Source organism: Solanum tuberosum, unplaced genomic scaffold (assembly GCF_000226075.1).
Source record: "Solanum tuberosum cultivar DM 1-3 516 R44 unplaced genomic scaffold, SolTub_3.0 scf00224, whole genome shotgun sequence".
Classification (NCBI taxonomy): domain Eukaryota; kingdom Viridiplantae; phylum Streptophyta; class Magnoliopsida; order Solanales; family Solanaceae; genus Solanum; species Solanum tuberosum.
The window spans coordinates 652,455-668,754 of record NW_006239153.1 but is presented as its reverse complement, the minus strand read 5'-3'; the positions used below and the strand labels follow the sequence as shown (position 1 = coordinate 668,754).

Below are 16,300 nucleotides of genomic sequence, written 5' to 3'. Positions count from 1 at the left end.
CCCCCACGCGCCACCCCCACCCAGGCCAGCCGGTCAATTTTTTTCCTGGGTCAAATCTTAGGGTCTAATTCTGGAACGGTCATCGGGGTCTTGTCCAAGTTTGGGTGTCGGGGTCGAGTCCTAGATTAATTATCGGGGTTGATTTTCGGATCATAAATTATTTTTCTAAAGAGTATTTTTTTAGTCTCAAGTCAAAAAATATAAAGATATTTTCTGAAAACTATTTTTTATTCACCAAACAAACATTAGAAAATATTTTCCAGAAAATATTTTCTACTCTCCAATCAAACATGAGAAAATAAGTTAGAAATAGACTTATTTTCTGAAAAAAACATTTTCTATGGAATACATTTTCCTTCATACCAAACACACCCCAAATGTCAAGCATTAATAAAGGAAGACGAACATATGTGCCTGGACGTTGTACGATCCAAAATCATTGAATTCTCTTTAACTAGCACTCAACTCCCTATAAACTTAAATTGCTAATTATTTTAATTTATATTATATATTTTTATATAGCTTTTACATATATAAATTTTAATCTATAAAAAAATGAAATTTATATTTGAATTCACACTAAAAATTCCCCTTACCCACATCTTATCACTTGAAATGAAACTGAAGAAATAAGAAAATAAGTATAGGTAGTTACATGACAACAATGTGAACTTAGTAATCCAAAAAATATAAAGTAATAATCAACTAAAATGTCCTTAGTGGATAATTTGGTTTATAAATGTTCTGGTTGTCAATAGTTTTGTCTAAAGTGGTCAATAGTTTTGTCAAAAAATGTATGTAATGTTATTAATAGGTCAATATATATATTTTTTTAAATAAATTTATTATTTTTTCTTTTTAAATAACTTTTTTTCCTAATGATGGTTTTTTATTTTAAGTATAAAATAGTTATCTTGCTTTAATTTAAAATATATTAAGAAATACTTTTTTACTAATTTATTAAAAAATATCATAGTCTAAATAAAAAGAAATGATGGGGTCACTATGAGAGCATTCTGATTAAAAAATATTGTTTTAAAAAAAATCTATTCTTGTTTCTTTTCTTTTAAAAAGAACACTCTAATGAATAAATAAGTAAGAAATATTTTTTTTCTTTTTAATCACATTTTAACAATTAATACATAATAACTCTATGTACTTTTTTAACTAACAATATAGGGTATATATATAAAAGCATAGTAACCCCGTCATTAATTTATATTTTGATAATGATAAAAAAAATTCTAATAAAAAAGAAAATATTTTATTTCTTAAATATTGTCCGATTGAAGTGGATAAACATTTTATAATTTAAAAAATCATCATTAGGAAATGAATGTGATTAAAGAAAAAATATATATTTATTTAGAAGTAATTTTTGACTCATTAAGTAACAATAATAGTATTCTTAGACCAAAATATTGATTATAATGGCATTTTTTGCATCAAATTATCAACCGAGAGTATTTTTATTCATTTCACATAGTCTAAAGATATTTTTAATCCTCCATAATATCAATATTAATATGAGGCTAGAAGCAGACATCTCTTTATCGCTTAATCTATTTTATGTCAAGAGTATTTTTTGAAATTTCATTTAAATGGTCAAATAAGTGAAACTTAACATGTATAAAATGTTGACCTAGCTAGATATTTACTCCCTCCGTCCACAATTAATTGTCATAGTTTCCTTTTTTAGAGTCAAACAATAAGAACTTTGACCAACATTTTACGATGTATATTTTCATCATATTGATATGCAAAAAATTGCAACTTATAGTACTTTTTGTATAGTTTTTGAATATCTAATTTTTTTAAAAAAAATATCGAATTAACGTAATCTAATTTAACTTTAAAAATTAGTCAAATTGACTTTCGAAAAGCGCAACATGACAAATAAAAGTGGACAGAGAGAGTATCAAATAAAATGATGTGTTTTTTTTAAAAATAAAAAACTAACCAAAAAAATATGTCTCGTGAATTGATCACAAAGAAAAGGTACATAATTAATGCCACGTATAGTATGATTTGTTGGACTTGGGTTTTGCATCTAGATATACAACAAAGTGTGCAGCGTAGTACTCGGTCTTCCCAAGGCAACTCGAAGCTTCTCTTTAACTGGTAGAAGAAAGTTTACACCTTGCGTTTGGGGATTAAGTCACATTATTAATTATTAGTTAATCTAACAAATAGTCATATATTTTTATATTAAGTAATAATTTAATCTTTAAATATCTATTTTTTCATTAATGAAGTAATTTATAATCACACAAATATTTATCATTTATTTTAAATTACAAGTTTTAAAGTTTTTTTTCTTTTTTTTAAGTTCGTATCAAATCAAAGTAACTCAAATAAAATAGAACTGAGACAATAATTATTTATTAATAAGTAAACTGAACATCCCATGAAAGAAGATTTTCAGTCAAACCAAAATCACGCCCTCCAGGAAATTACACCCAATGACCTTGTAAATGAATTAATTTGAACTTTTAACTCTCGTTTTTTATCCATGAGTAAGGTCTAAAATTAAAACTCGTTGAGCTTGAAGATTTATCTATGAAATAAACTGGATGAAAAATATCGTGACCAAATTAAGTGACACTAATCATATAAAAATTATTTATACACTCTCTCTCTTATGCTCATTACTAAACTTGTTTAACAGATGAAATTTAATTAAGGTATATTTTTTTTATTAGAGGTTAAATCGATAATCAGAAGAAGAATTAGGCTAAAAGCATATAGCTTAAAAATGTTTTATTCTTACGTCCTACTTTCTCTTCCTACCTGTTCTTCTATCAGTATATGAATGAACTTAAGTTGTATACATAAAAACTTCATTAGTACTAATATAGTTAATATCAGGTCAGTTGTCATGTTTATCAAGTTATTAGGCAATGCTTATAACAAATATTTCCTCCAAGAATTTAATTATCATCTGCAGCATGACACTTCATTGTGTAAGATATTTAATTAGGACCTATTCTTCATAAGTATTTATTCTTTTTTTAAAAATAAATAAATTCGGCATTTGACCATTAAAATTTCAAATTTAGGAAACACCCAAAAATTATGTTTTTATTTTTTTCACTTTTACTTGTATTTTTTCTTTTTCAAATTCTACACTAAACTTTTTATTTTATAAAAATGACCCCATTTTAATTAGTATATTTTATGTTGAAACCAAATTTCATGTTTTTTTTTAAGAATAAAACATTCAAACAATATCAAAATATGGTGATAGTATGTATTAGCTCATATATGAGATACTTCCTCTATTTCATATTACTTGATTATTTTTCTTTTTATACGTACGTAGATTTAGAAATTATAAAAGGACAAATATACCTCCGAACTATTATAAATGATATGCAGATACCCTTCGTCATATTTTTGGGACATTGGTGCCCCTGCCATAAAAAAACTAGAGCATATATACCCTTTATACTAACGGACATACACGTGTCATAATCTTATCCACCGATCCGATGGATAAGATTACACCACGTGTCCCTATTTAGTCTTCCGTTAGAGTGAAGGGTATATATGCTCTAATTTTTGGACAGCGGGACACCAATGTCCCAAAAGTATGACGTAGGATATCTGCATACTATTTACGATAATTCGGGATATATTTGTCCTTTGTCCCAATCATAAAGTAGAAAATAACTTTACTAATTCACTCCTAAAAACCCTATTGAGAATTTTACTAATAATGTAAATGTAAACACTTTAAAAAAAACTAATTCCAAGAGTAATATAGAAAACATTAAATTAATATTTTTTTGATTTAGCAAGATGAACAACTAATGTGAAATATCTATTTTTTAATAAGATGATCAATTAATATAGAACGGAGAGGATAATGTATGACATCATGTGACTATTACTATGAGACACAGAGAGACAGTACTCTTTTAGAGCACATTTGTATGTTTAAGATTTAAATTAGTCAAGTTGATAATTTAATTTGCTAGTTTTTTTTTATTTGGGTGCAAACCATATTTCGAAAGACCAAATTAAAATTCTAAATATTTTTGACAAAAAACATGATCAAGCACAACTCTCACTTCAACATAAAATATTTCAAATAAAATAAATAATGTAGTTGATAATTATGGTCCACTGCCGACTTTATAGTGTACAAATCTTAAACCCGATAACTTCTCTTCACTTACCGGTGCACAAGAAAATTATACCTTATTGTTCATTTTTAGAAATACTTATTTTTTTTTAATATGATCACATATTTTTAATATTTAAATAAAAATAACAAAAAAAGTATTATATGATAAATTAAACTCTAAATTGATTATACGAGTTTGTTTAAGATTTTATTTGTTTGTAAAAAATAAGAAGGATTGTTTCACCGCTTTAATGTCCTCTTTATTATCACATCATTCTCCATCAACACCATCAAAGCAAGCAATTTGAGACAATCATCAAGTAACTTTTTACTCTCTTTTTCTTCTTTTTAAAATCTAGACTGATTAATCTCATAAAATAATTATTCATAACTTATTAAGTCTTCTTCTCAACCTAATTTTTTTTTGGACATGTGCTTCTATTGCTTTAGACTATATTTTCTCTTTTTTGTTCATTCAATCAACAATATAAAAATTAATTGAAAACAAACTTTAATTGATGAATGTTCTTTAAAAAAAAAAAATCTTAGATCTGTAAAACATGTTTTAAAAAGTAAAAATAAAAAGAAAAAGAGAAGCTGAAAAATCATTAATCTTTAAATGTAAAATTATAATAATAAATTTTTAAAAAATAAGTATTTCTAAAAATGAACTAGGGTGTAATTTTCTTGTCTACTTTAGTAGAGAGAAGTTAATTTCACAAATATATAGGGAGAGATTATTAAATACTCCTAATATACATTGTCAGTGCATTTCCATACCAACAAATCATCCTTTATCTATTAGAGCATGTCAGTATCTTAATTTTTGAAAGATGGAGTAAAATGTTTTCTAATAAAGATTGCTTTGTCTTTAACGAGATATAAATTTGAAATAACAGAAAGATATTCATTAGTCCATCACAATCTTTATTGATAAGTAAAATTTAAAAGTTTTCCTTAATTTGTTAAATATTGGTGTCAATCAAACTTAAGAAGCACAGAATGAGAGATAGGGCCCAAAAGTAAACAGATGAGGTGGGAATAAAGTGATTAAATGAAGGAGAAAGAAGCAAGCAGCATCGAGCTCAGAACCAACCATAAAGCCAATTCAAAGTGTTGCTTAGAGTAGAAAAACCTAGGAATAATTGAGGAAACCAATATTGCACACATTCTCATGCGGCCACAAAATATACTAGTAACAAAAGAAATTAGGAGTTTACATTGTAATTAATATAATTAAAATTAGGAATTCCAATAAAACAACAAAAGTACATGGATGGAATTGAAATAACACAATCAATTTTGTTTCTCTCTACAAAATGAAGAGTTAGTTAATTAATTAAGGTCTTGGGGGTGGAAAGAATTGGGGCATGAAAGGGGAAAGATTAGGTGGATATGGATCAAACATAGCATTAATGGAAACCTGTTGGTGGAGGTGTGCAGAAGAAGAAGAAGTCTCTCCTCCAGCTGGACCTTGGTCATAAAGCATTCCTTTGAAAATGTGTCCTCCAATACTCACTGATGTTTGATATGCATATTGTTCTTGTGCATTATCATCTACTGCACTGATCACTTTCACGCACCGGAATACTGCTGGACAACTCACTTCTGCACCAACAATAATCACACGAAATACCCCTACACTACTTATATAGAATGTGTACTATTTTGATTTTGAACAATTAATAAAATGATACCTGAGGGTAAACGAGGTGCAGCCATATTGTGATCTCTTGGCCTTTTAGACTGACTAGTAAATTGTTGTTCACGCCTTGTAGCCGCCGGAACCCAAGTACTTTTAACGTGTGTGTGACACTGTAAACCTCTACCTCTACAACAAGTTCGACATCTCGAATGTGAACAATCTTTCTTAGCTTGATTTCCACAATCTTGACAATTATTGATCATATTCCCTCCACCTAATTCATCTCTATCTCTACCACCTCCCCTCATCATTATCACCCTAAACCCTAATTAATCAACAATAAATAATTACCTACAAAGTTGCTACTACTACTAGGGGGACCCATACACAGAGAAAAATCCACATCGCAAACCCTTATTCTTGTACATCTCCTTCAACTCCAACAAATTACTGGAAAACCAAGACATATTATTATTCTACTCCTACAACCTATATCTAACCTCAATTTTGGCTGCAAATCCATTGCCAAAATTAAACAACACCCTATACCTATCCTAATTTTTCTACTGACTAATTACTGCCGGCCGGGCCCGTGTTTTCTTTGCTTTGCAGCTTTATACGACGAAATTTTTTAGCATATCCCCTCTCTCCTCTTTCACTTCACTTGGATTCTTTGTCGTCGATTCACCTTTGCTGCATTAAATGTATAGCTCTGTGACGCCGCCATGCCCACTGCTAACACCTTTCATCTGCTGCAATTTAACACTACTTTCTTTCCTCTCTCTCACCTCTTTCTCTTTCTCTTTCTCTTCTATTGTGCAAACTATACATGAACCAACCATGAAGGACCACATAAGAGAACAATATTTCTCCACTATCTATCTTTAGGTCAAATCAAGTATGATACTCCCTCGGTCCCTAATTACTTATCCATTTTTGAATTGACATATTTATTAAGAAAATAATAATTGGTATAGTGAGTTTATCATTTTATCTCTATTAATTGTGAATTGAATGAATTAAAAACTTTTGGTTACTGATTAAAAATATGCAGCTATTAATTATGTAAAAAAAAATTATGCATGTATTAGTTAGACGAGTATTAGTTATGTAGATATTATTTAGGTAGGATTTAGTTTTGTAGAACTTATAAGATATAATTATTGTTTATTCAATATTTAATTTGTTGTCTTATATCTATTATTTACTAATAATAAGTAAACAAATTAGACTGACTCGATCGTTTTTTGTCAATGTTCAATATAACATTAAGAAAACATATAATTAATACTCATATCCATATAATTTAAACTAATTAATGACTCGATTAGTTGTAGGTGGAAAGACTTCCAACTCCTCTTTAAAAAAAAATGAAGTAAACAAATAATATATGTTTAAAAGTACACATAATTAAAAAAAGGCAAAATGGTCTGGTCGACCCCCATACTTGTATGTGTTTGTATTGTGGATCCTTCTACTTAATCTTTTACCAACTAAACCCTTAAACTCAATCAAAAAATGATTTTTAAGCCCCTCCTACCATGTGTGTATCTCACTCTCCATTGAATAGATGACATGTCAAATCCATGTCACACAAATTAATACCATGTCATAATTATCTTTTTTAACTTTTTTAAAATTATTAATTAAAATACTAAATAGAAGGTTAAATAATTCTTTCAAATAAAATTCATATTTCTCTCACCTTCCTCTCCCTTCCATTCAACTTACCTCCACCACCCCCAATCCACAACCACCATTACCATCACCTCCATCCTTATTTTTTCTTCCATTTAAATTTATCTTCGTATAAAAGAAAAGGGACATTGAGAATGAAAATCTTAAAAATAAATCTTGAATCTTGAAAATATACAACTGACAACAACATAATGCCCAAGAAATCAGTAGTAATAGTGGCTGGGAATCACAAGCAATACATAGAGGAGAAAATGAATTAGACAAATTGAAGATCGATTAGAACATAAAGTTCGATGTCGATTTGTGGGGAAGAAACCGGGGACTGAGAAGAAATCCAAAATGGGTCGCTGAAAATTCTAGTGTGTCGCCGAATTTTTTGATTGAAACTATAAGATCTACAATGTCATCTTTCTTTGTTTCCTTTCCTTTTTCTTTCTGTGTTAGCCTTTTATGTCGAAGACAAAATTGAAATTTCTATTGGAATCGAAAAAATTAAAAAAAAGGGGGATGGATCTGCTGAAAACGAATGACAACAAGGTATGAAGAAGGAAAATGGAGATTGGAGCGTGGATGGGGTGAGGGGTTGATTGGAAAAGATGATAATGGCTGGAAAAGAAGTGTGGTGGAGGAGAAGAAGAAAATTATTTTTTATTTTATTTTCTTTTATAAAATCACTTATTGTATAATTTTAATATTTTTTAATGTAAGTGTGATCTTCACTTGCCCTTTTAATGCGTGTAGCCATGCTTTTGTGCCAACTCAATCATTTTAATGCCACATAAGGCTGGTCAATGGTCAGAGGGTTTGATATATTATGTTTTACGGAGTATAAGGGTTCAGTTGACCAATAGATAAGTAGAAGGGTTCATAATACAAACTAATACAAGTATAAGGGTTCACCAGACCATTTTGCCTTAAAAAAATAAAATTGGAAGTACTTTTTTTAGGCGGTATCATTTTTATTTTTTAAAAAAATTAAAGATTGGAGCTAAATGCCCATTTATTCAAACACTCAAACAAAAAATGTACAATAGTTTGGTCCAAAAAACAGCCCCAAGATAGAAGCAAACAGAGACAAAGAACCCAAAAAAAATAAAAAGAAGAAAAACAAGAATTTATTTTAAAGTAAATTGATACTCCCTCCGTTCCATTTTATGTGATAGTTTGATTCTGCACGGAGTTTAAGAAAAAAATGAAGACTTTTAAAACTTGTGGTTTAAAATGACTGAGAAAAAATTGTGTGGCTATAAATCATTTCATTAAGGGTAAAATGGACATTTTAAAGTTAAATTGTTACTTAATATAAAAATGTGTCATTCTTTTTTGGACTGACTAAAAATGAAACTAAGTCATATAAATTGGACAGAAAGAGTAGGAGTAATATATAATTTTATTATTTTAATTCATATATAATTAAAATCTACGTAACGTATTCCATTTTCTATCCTGTATAAAATTATAGATAAATTTTCTCATGAGCTATGTAAGTATTAATTGTGTAGAATTACTAAAACACAACCAAATAACGCATAAAATTAATACATGAATAACTTTTATACAACATTTGAAACCTACCAACCAAACATTGTATAAAATTAATACACAAATAACGTTTATTCTATTAATAAACCAAATAATATAAAAGATCAATGCGTGTTTAACCAAATTATTCACGTATTAATCTAAGCCTTAACTAGCTTTCAAACGGTCCCTTAAGGTCTAATCCGCTATACAAGTCATTATAGCACATTGAATTAGTATCTTACAGACAAAAAAAATGATAACTTTATTTTCTTCCATTATTTTAATCAACTTCATTTTGTCAGGTCAATTTTATTTTGGTACATTCCATATGTTTTTAATTTAATACCATAAGATTTAACAATCTTTTCTATTTTCTTAAATTTTTGTGTCAAGTCAATCTAGATAAAGAAATTGAAATTTTGTATTTTACTTTTTTAATAAACAAATATAAAACATGACTTATATTCATAAGTTTCAAAAACTATCAAGAATAATCAACCGTATTGTATAGGGTGAAATACATGCTTGGCAAACGAGCAAACCAGACTATGGCACATGAATAATTAAAATCAGAGATGTTGGTCATTCTCTGTAACACCCAAAATGTTTCTAAGCCCAAATCAGACCTTGAAAAGATCTGAAAGGCTGATAGCAGTAGAAAGGGATTTTTACAAACCCTTACACAGATTGTGAAAGAAACCACGAGCCGTGATAGAATCCCTAGATCAGAGCTCAAAATTTGGAAGTAATTTGTAGGACAGTTTCACAAACTCTTTCATTGATCGTGGATGCTTTCACGAACCATGGATCTGTCGTAAATCAAGGCTCTAGAACCCAGACATTTTTGTCTTTCAGATCTATATGGAACGTAGAAGCATCAGTAGAATGACCTTCAGAACCCGGAACTCTCTTTTCATATATGAACACTTCCACGGTCCGTGAAGTGTTGTACGGTCTGTGGAAGGTATCCGTAGATGACCCCCGTCAATTTTAAGTCAGGTTATTTTGGTCTTTCCTCACTTTTTAAATTCTTATACAACATCGTTTTAGACTATTCTAAGTGGGATCAAGTTATTATTAGTGACTCTAACCTCTTATTCTCTCCTAACTCTCCAAAATCAAAGTTTCTTCTGTCAAGTTTTCTCACAAAACAAGAATAAGGGTTCCAAGCTTTATGTCTCCATTGAAGAAATTCATGCTAGGATTCTATTCCAGGTATGTGGAATTTCATCAATGAGTATCCCTTCACTCATTGAGTCCCAAGAAAACTCCAATTTCTCTAGTTTATAGTTCCTACAAGTTTGAACTTTCTGCGATCTTCATGCGTTTTCATTATAAATCAGTTTCATGATCAGTCCTAATTCATGTTTTACTCATGAATTTCATAATTTCAATTATAATTCCACGTTTTCAATGATAATTTCTTAAATCCATAGCATGCAAGTATTTTCATGTCTCGAAATTATGCCATTTTAGATGCATGTCTCTAATTTTCAGATTTTCATGATTTAGATGCTTTCAAATAAAGTATTTTCCAGATTATTTTCAGATATCATGATCTAAGATGCTTCCAGATAGAGTATCACTCAATATAATTTTAGTTATCATGATTTATGAGCTATTAAATATGTATCAGTTATTAGTATGATTTAATATTATCAGTTTATTATTTTTTCCAGTTAATATGCATGTTTTCGTTGGAAGAAATACTTAGCACCGCGTGAATTTTAGGAGTGAAGGTTTCTAGTCAATGTCTGTGGACCTTTAATAGCAATCTATAAGTCTTAGAACGATGTGTCATCATAGAATTTGTATCAGATAGAATTAGCTGAGTGGATCCACATTAGCTCAGTTATTAGGTTCCTTACAATGACAAGTATTAGGCACCCTCTTTTTGATGTGGAGGAAGTACACTGAATTCCATGTAATATCTCACATGGTTTATGTTAGCTTTAGTATCTCTCACAATTATATTTTCATTTATTTCATGACCTTATACTTATGTACGGATCAATATATCTCAGCTTCCTTTATTTTACTTGTTCATTGTATCATCATGTTTTACAGATTCAATATGATTAGGTATCATGTTTATTATGAATATTCTTCATAGTTAGTACATTCAAAGTACTGACCGCATACTTTCTACTTATATTGTTTGATAATATAGGTTTAACATTCATCATTTTGGCCGCAATTAGAAAAATTTTTCATAGTACAACGGTACCTTGGTGAGTCCTCATTATTCGAGGATGATTTTTATCTTTCTTTCAGTATGGTTACTTCAAGTTTCACATAGTTGGAGTGAGCTAGGGACTTGTCTAAGACACTCATATATTAGTAGAGGTTTTTCAGAAATTCAGTTTAAATTTTCACTTATATGTACTCAAATAATTCTTTTATTGAGTTGTTAGACTATTTCAATTAGCTTCCTGTTATAATTCAATGTTTTGATGATATTCAAGGCCTCACCTAGTGATCTGTCGGAAGATGATGAAGAGATTGCCTACTTGACTAGAAGATTTCACAAAATTGTCAAACAACATGGAGGTTATTTGAAGAAAGGAAACTCCAGTCGATCAGCAAATGCTAATGACTTGTGTAACAAGTGTGGAAAATCAGGACATTTCATTAGATATTGTCCAGTGCACAAGTTGGAGTACAAAGATTACATCAAATCTGAGGAGACAAAGAAAAGCGTAGGGGTCAGGTCCTTAACAAAGAAAGAAGAAAGTGTTATTGCTGATCAGGTGGTAAAGAAAGCTCTTGCTGCTAGGGGAAACTCTTCGAGTGACTTAGAGGAATCAGAACACCCTGAAGATGTATCTATGCTGGTGGTCAAAGGCGATGAATACATCTTTGACTCTCTTTTCTCTCTGATGGCAAAATCATATGATGAAGACATCAAGGAAGAGGTAAACCTTCTTGACTTCAAAAGAAACATAAATACATATTCCATCAAGAGATTAAGAAAGCTTGATGATGTTTTGATAGACTCAATAGATGAATTAACTGCTGAAAAGAATGCTCTGAATCAGACTCTTTCCAAGATGAAACGATAGATTTAATGTCTCAAATGATCATATGATTTTTTTGGAGGCTGAAAATCTGCAACTCAAAGAAAAATCTGATACTACTCTAAATGGAAAGAAGAAGCTTAGTAGTTTTGAGTTGGAACTTAGAGAGAATTTAACAAAAATCTGAGTTAAAGCTAGCTACTGCACTAGAAAGAAAATCTCAGTTAGAAAGGGATCTTAGTTGAGCCAAGGATGAATTGAATAAATCCTTGAAATGGACTAATTCTACAAATGTTCTGGAAAATTTGACTAATTAGAAATACAACAATGGAAAAAGTATAGGATGTCAGAAGATAGATCCTCCTTATAAAGCTCACACCAATATGTCACCGTCTCTGATAATCTATTGTGTACTGATGAGTCCTAGATTTGGACTTATTTGGGGCTTTGTTTATATAGATTTAGTTCCCTCATATGCTTAATTTGTGCCATAAACTGATGTTAAAGCCTTAATTTTCAGGTATGTGGATAGAGAAGCAAAGCAAAGACACTAACAGGCAAAAAAGAGCAATATAAGTTGAAGAAAAAGAGAAAACCAAGCCTGACGATCGCCAAGAGCACTTAGCGAATCGCCAAAATTCTCCTATACCGCCTAATTTTACAGTACACTGTGCCTGAAATGAGAAAAACTTGGGTGAACTGTGTTCCATATCGGTGAATCGCCGAACGCACTGATCGAGATGAAAGTTCATGGCAAGCTAAAGGACTAAAGGGCGCATCGCAGAAGTGATCAGCAACCCCGATCTAGATCACCTAAAGTTACAGTGCCTGATGGAAGAAAAGGTGAAGAAAAAAGAGCGATGGACAAGGAAGATCGGTGAGTCACCGACTGGTCGGCGAAGCCCGACTTTCCTTGCCGATCAACCCCAAAAATCCATGTATCAGATAAATATAATTTGACTTTTGGAAGAGAGAGAAGGCATCCAATCATTTTGAGAAACGAAATAGAGAGAACAAAAGATTATTCTTGTTGAATTTAAGCAATTTTGCAAGATATTTCAATTGGGTGTTGTAATAGAAAATATATTATTCATCTTAGAACTTCGATCTTTAATACCCAGCTATGGAGCATGTATTAGGTACTGAATTTCCTTCTTTTATGATGATTAGCTAAAACCCCAATCTTGGGGGTTTGACAATATGATTGATTGCTGAATTTGGCTTGATGAGTGTTAGTTGTTATCAATTTTAGTGCTAATTCAAAGTGGGTCTAACTTATCATTGTGGTTTGACTATCCTATTGTATATTTATTTCAATATAATTTAGTGTTTTATGCTTGCTTGAGAAAGAAGTGAAAATCTAAAGTGATAAGTTGGCACTCATAGTTAGTGGGTCATGATGGATTCAGCTCGAGAGAGTGAATCCCAAGACTCATTCTATGTATCCAGTTTGAGAGAATGGATGTAGTGAGGTTGTGGGCTGGTCTTTATGTTTAGCATATTGAGGTTCAAGAGAACTCAATTGAAATGAGGTAGTTGTTCGAGAGAAAAGTGCCCCATCTAAAGTTCATCTTACCCATAAAGATTTAGCACTTTTGGTTAGCAATTTACACCCATTGAGTTGAGCTTAGCAATTGGTTTGTCAATCCCCCAAGTGTTTTTCTCCTATTTGGTTGTCCTTAGTTAATTGTTGAGGTTGCCTTCTGATCTAAAAACCCCTTACCCTGACATTTGATGTCGCCTTCAAATGAAGGGATTCTACGGAGGGTTGACTCACGAAGACCCACATGAGCATATGCAAAATTTTATAGATGTTTGTGGTCCGTTCTCATTCAAGAATGTATCACAAGAATCAGTCCATCTCAGGCTATTCCCATTAGCTATGATGGGTGAAGCCAGCAAATGGTTGGCTGAGTTACCGAAGAATTCGATCACATCTTGGGATGAGCTGACCACGACATTCAATGTAAGGTTCTTTCCCCAATCAAGGATGATGAAACTCAGAGACAACATTAAAGGTTTCAAGCGATTGGAAGGTGAGCCCATCCATGAAACATGGTTGAGGTTAAAGAAGCTACTATTTCAATGCCCGACTCACAGACTTCCAAACAATGTGCTGCTACAATACTTCTATCAAAGTCTTGACTCGGTAAATAAAAGAGTAGCTGATCGGTTGGTTCGAGGTGGAATAATGTTGCAATCGTTCGAGGTGGCTTCGTTTCTTGTTAATGACATGATGAAAATAAATTAAGCATGATATACTCAAGAATATCAAGTTTCGCCTTTTTTCTTTAGGATGACTCAAGAACAACTTGATAAAGAAAAATAAAGGGATGAGAACATCAATAAGATGTTATCCCAAATGGAGCTGCTACAAACACAAGTGTTAAAAAATGTGGGCAAATCCAAAGGAGCAAGGGGAGTGTTTAGAGTTGAGGAGGGTTCATCCTCGGGCTATTCAAATCCGGGGGAGAATCAAGGTTGGAACTTTCTATAACGACCCGTAAAATGAATAAGTGAAACTAGAGCCTGACTAGTATGTCTTTGAGTTGATGTGGGGTTTGAGGGTGTAAAATGTTGTCCCGAGCTATAGTTGAGGGGTTTAAGGGTTAAACATCAAGGTACGACTCCCCAAGGACCACCCTAGGAGTCCTTGAAGAGGAACCTAAAGCCTAACACCCAAGACCCCAAGAAACCAAGACATTGTCCAAAAAGTTGGACCTAAGGATGGGACCTACGCCCCGTAGGTCAAACCACGACTCGTGGTCTTGATCTATAGGTCAAGGCCTTCAAAACCAAGCCACAACCATGGACCACGGCTGACCAGGATGGGGCGTGACCCAGACCATGGTCCGTGATTTGGAGTCGTGAGTCCCCACCTAGTTTGCTGTCTTGGTTCGGCCAAGTTGGGGGTGAATTAGTAAATTCACCTTAAGTATAGTTTGGTTGGGGGACGGTTTTAATTATTTATTTATGGTATTTTAAGGATTTTTAAAGTATTAAAACATATTTTAGACTTCATTATTTCAAAACCCAAACTACAAACCTCTCTTCCCCTCCAAAGGTTCTCTCTCTAGAAACTTCCATTGGAGGTGAAGACTTCAAGCTTCAAAGGTCAAGACTTCAAGTTGTTCAAGGGATTTTCGTGGATTTCATCCATTAAAGGTATGGTAGTCTTCATCCTTGACCTAGTTTCTTTCAAGGAACCAATCTCAAAAGTGATTCCAAGTTTCCAATGTTTTCTCTAAAACACTAGTTTTCAATCTTGGCATGGGTTCGATTCCAAATGATTTTCAAAGGCATTATTGCATTGAATTATGAATGAATTGTGGATTTAAAGATGAATTAAGATGATTTCTTCCTAGAACCCATGTTTTTCCCCAAATTCCTAAATTGTGATGTGAGATTGGGAATTGATTGATTATGGAAGTATGTAAATTGTTTATGTGTATATGGATATAGAATGTTGAAATTATGTAAATTGTAGTGTGCGTTGATAAATTGGAACTATGATCCTTGAAGGGAAAGTTATGATCAAATTGCATATTGAAGTAGAATTGTGCTTGATCTATTAATCCACTTGAAAGGTGGAGGTGTTTACTTACTATGGATATTGTGGTATTGAATTGATGGATATCTTCCTTGTACCTCTACATATGAAGGATCTATGTATGATCATGATGTAAAATATATGTGTGTGATTTCAATGATTGAATAATGATCATGTTTAGAATGGAATTGTGTTAGTATTGAAAGCTTATGAATAATGATGATCTATGTGAAAGGTTATTCTCCTATACACACACTCATGAATGAATAATGAATGAAGTTTCTATGATTATGTTTATGATGATGGGTTGATTGAAAGACAATTCTCAATTGTACTCTGATGAATGATAATGACATGTTGTGAAAGGACTTTCGCACGATATGGGATTCTTAGGTGAAAGGCTATTCTCATCTTTGAATCTATGAGCTTTCCAATGAATGAATGTTGGGAATGAGATAGTTGCCCATACGTTAGTTGAGGCGAGGTATCTAGTAACAATCTCTTATCCCATAATAATGAATGAAAATAATGAATGTCAAATACTCCGTGGGGAATAATGCTAAGCACCGAGTGGATATGGATTGAGATGGATACTCATACGTGAGTTGAGGTGGGGTATCTAGTAACAATCTCTTGAGATGGATCCCCATACGTTAGGTAAGGCGGGGTATCTAGTAGCAATATCCCTATCCCATAACTATGTGCCCACATAGGTCTAGCTAGTGGATCCACTTAAG

The 16,300-nt window shown here is 31.7% G+C and overlaps 2 protein-coding genes across 2 annotated transcripts; one reads left to right on the top strand and one right to left on the bottom strand.

The window, feature by feature from the left end:
- Positions 1-5,411: 5,411 nt before the first annotated feature.
- Positions 5,412-6,577, bottom strand: LOC107062437 (protein SHORT INTERNODES-like). The gene is made up of 2 exons (XM_015313081.1): positions 5,827-6,577; positions 5,412-5,737 (listed from the first exon to the last, which is right to left on the bottom strand). The coding sequence occupies exons 1-2, from the start codon at positions 6,083-6,085 to the stop codon at positions 5,469-5,471; spliced, it is 528 nt and encodes a 175-aa protein (XP_015168567.1). The 5' UTR covers positions 6,086-6,577; the 3' UTR covers positions 5,412-5,468.
- Positions 6,578-11,449: 4,872 nt separating this feature from the next.
- On the top strand, positions 11,450-13,026 carry LOC107062434 (uncharacterized). Its single transcript, XM_015313078.1, has 2 exons — positions 11,450-11,911; positions 12,534-13,026. The coding sequence occupies exons 1-2, from the start codon at positions 11,450-11,452 to the stop codon at positions 12,543-12,545; spliced, it is 474 nt and encodes a 157-aa protein (XP_015168564.1). The 3' UTR covers positions 12,546-13,026.
- The last annotated feature ends 3,274 nt before the right edge of the window (positions 13,027-16,300 follow it).

Coding starts and splice junctions, on each gene's coding strand:
- LOC107062437 (XM_015313081.1), bottom strand. CDS start 6,085: ATGATGAGGGGAGGTGGTAGAGATAGAGATGAATTAGGTGGAGGGAAT. Junction 5,738..5,826: donor TGCACCTCGTTTACCCTCAG/GTATCATTTTAT, acceptor TTGTTGGTGCAG/AAGTGAGTTGTCCAGCAGTA.
- LOC107062434 (XM_015313078.1), top strand. CDS start 11,450: ATGATATTCAAGGCCTCACCTAGTGATCTGTCGGAAGATGATGAAGAG.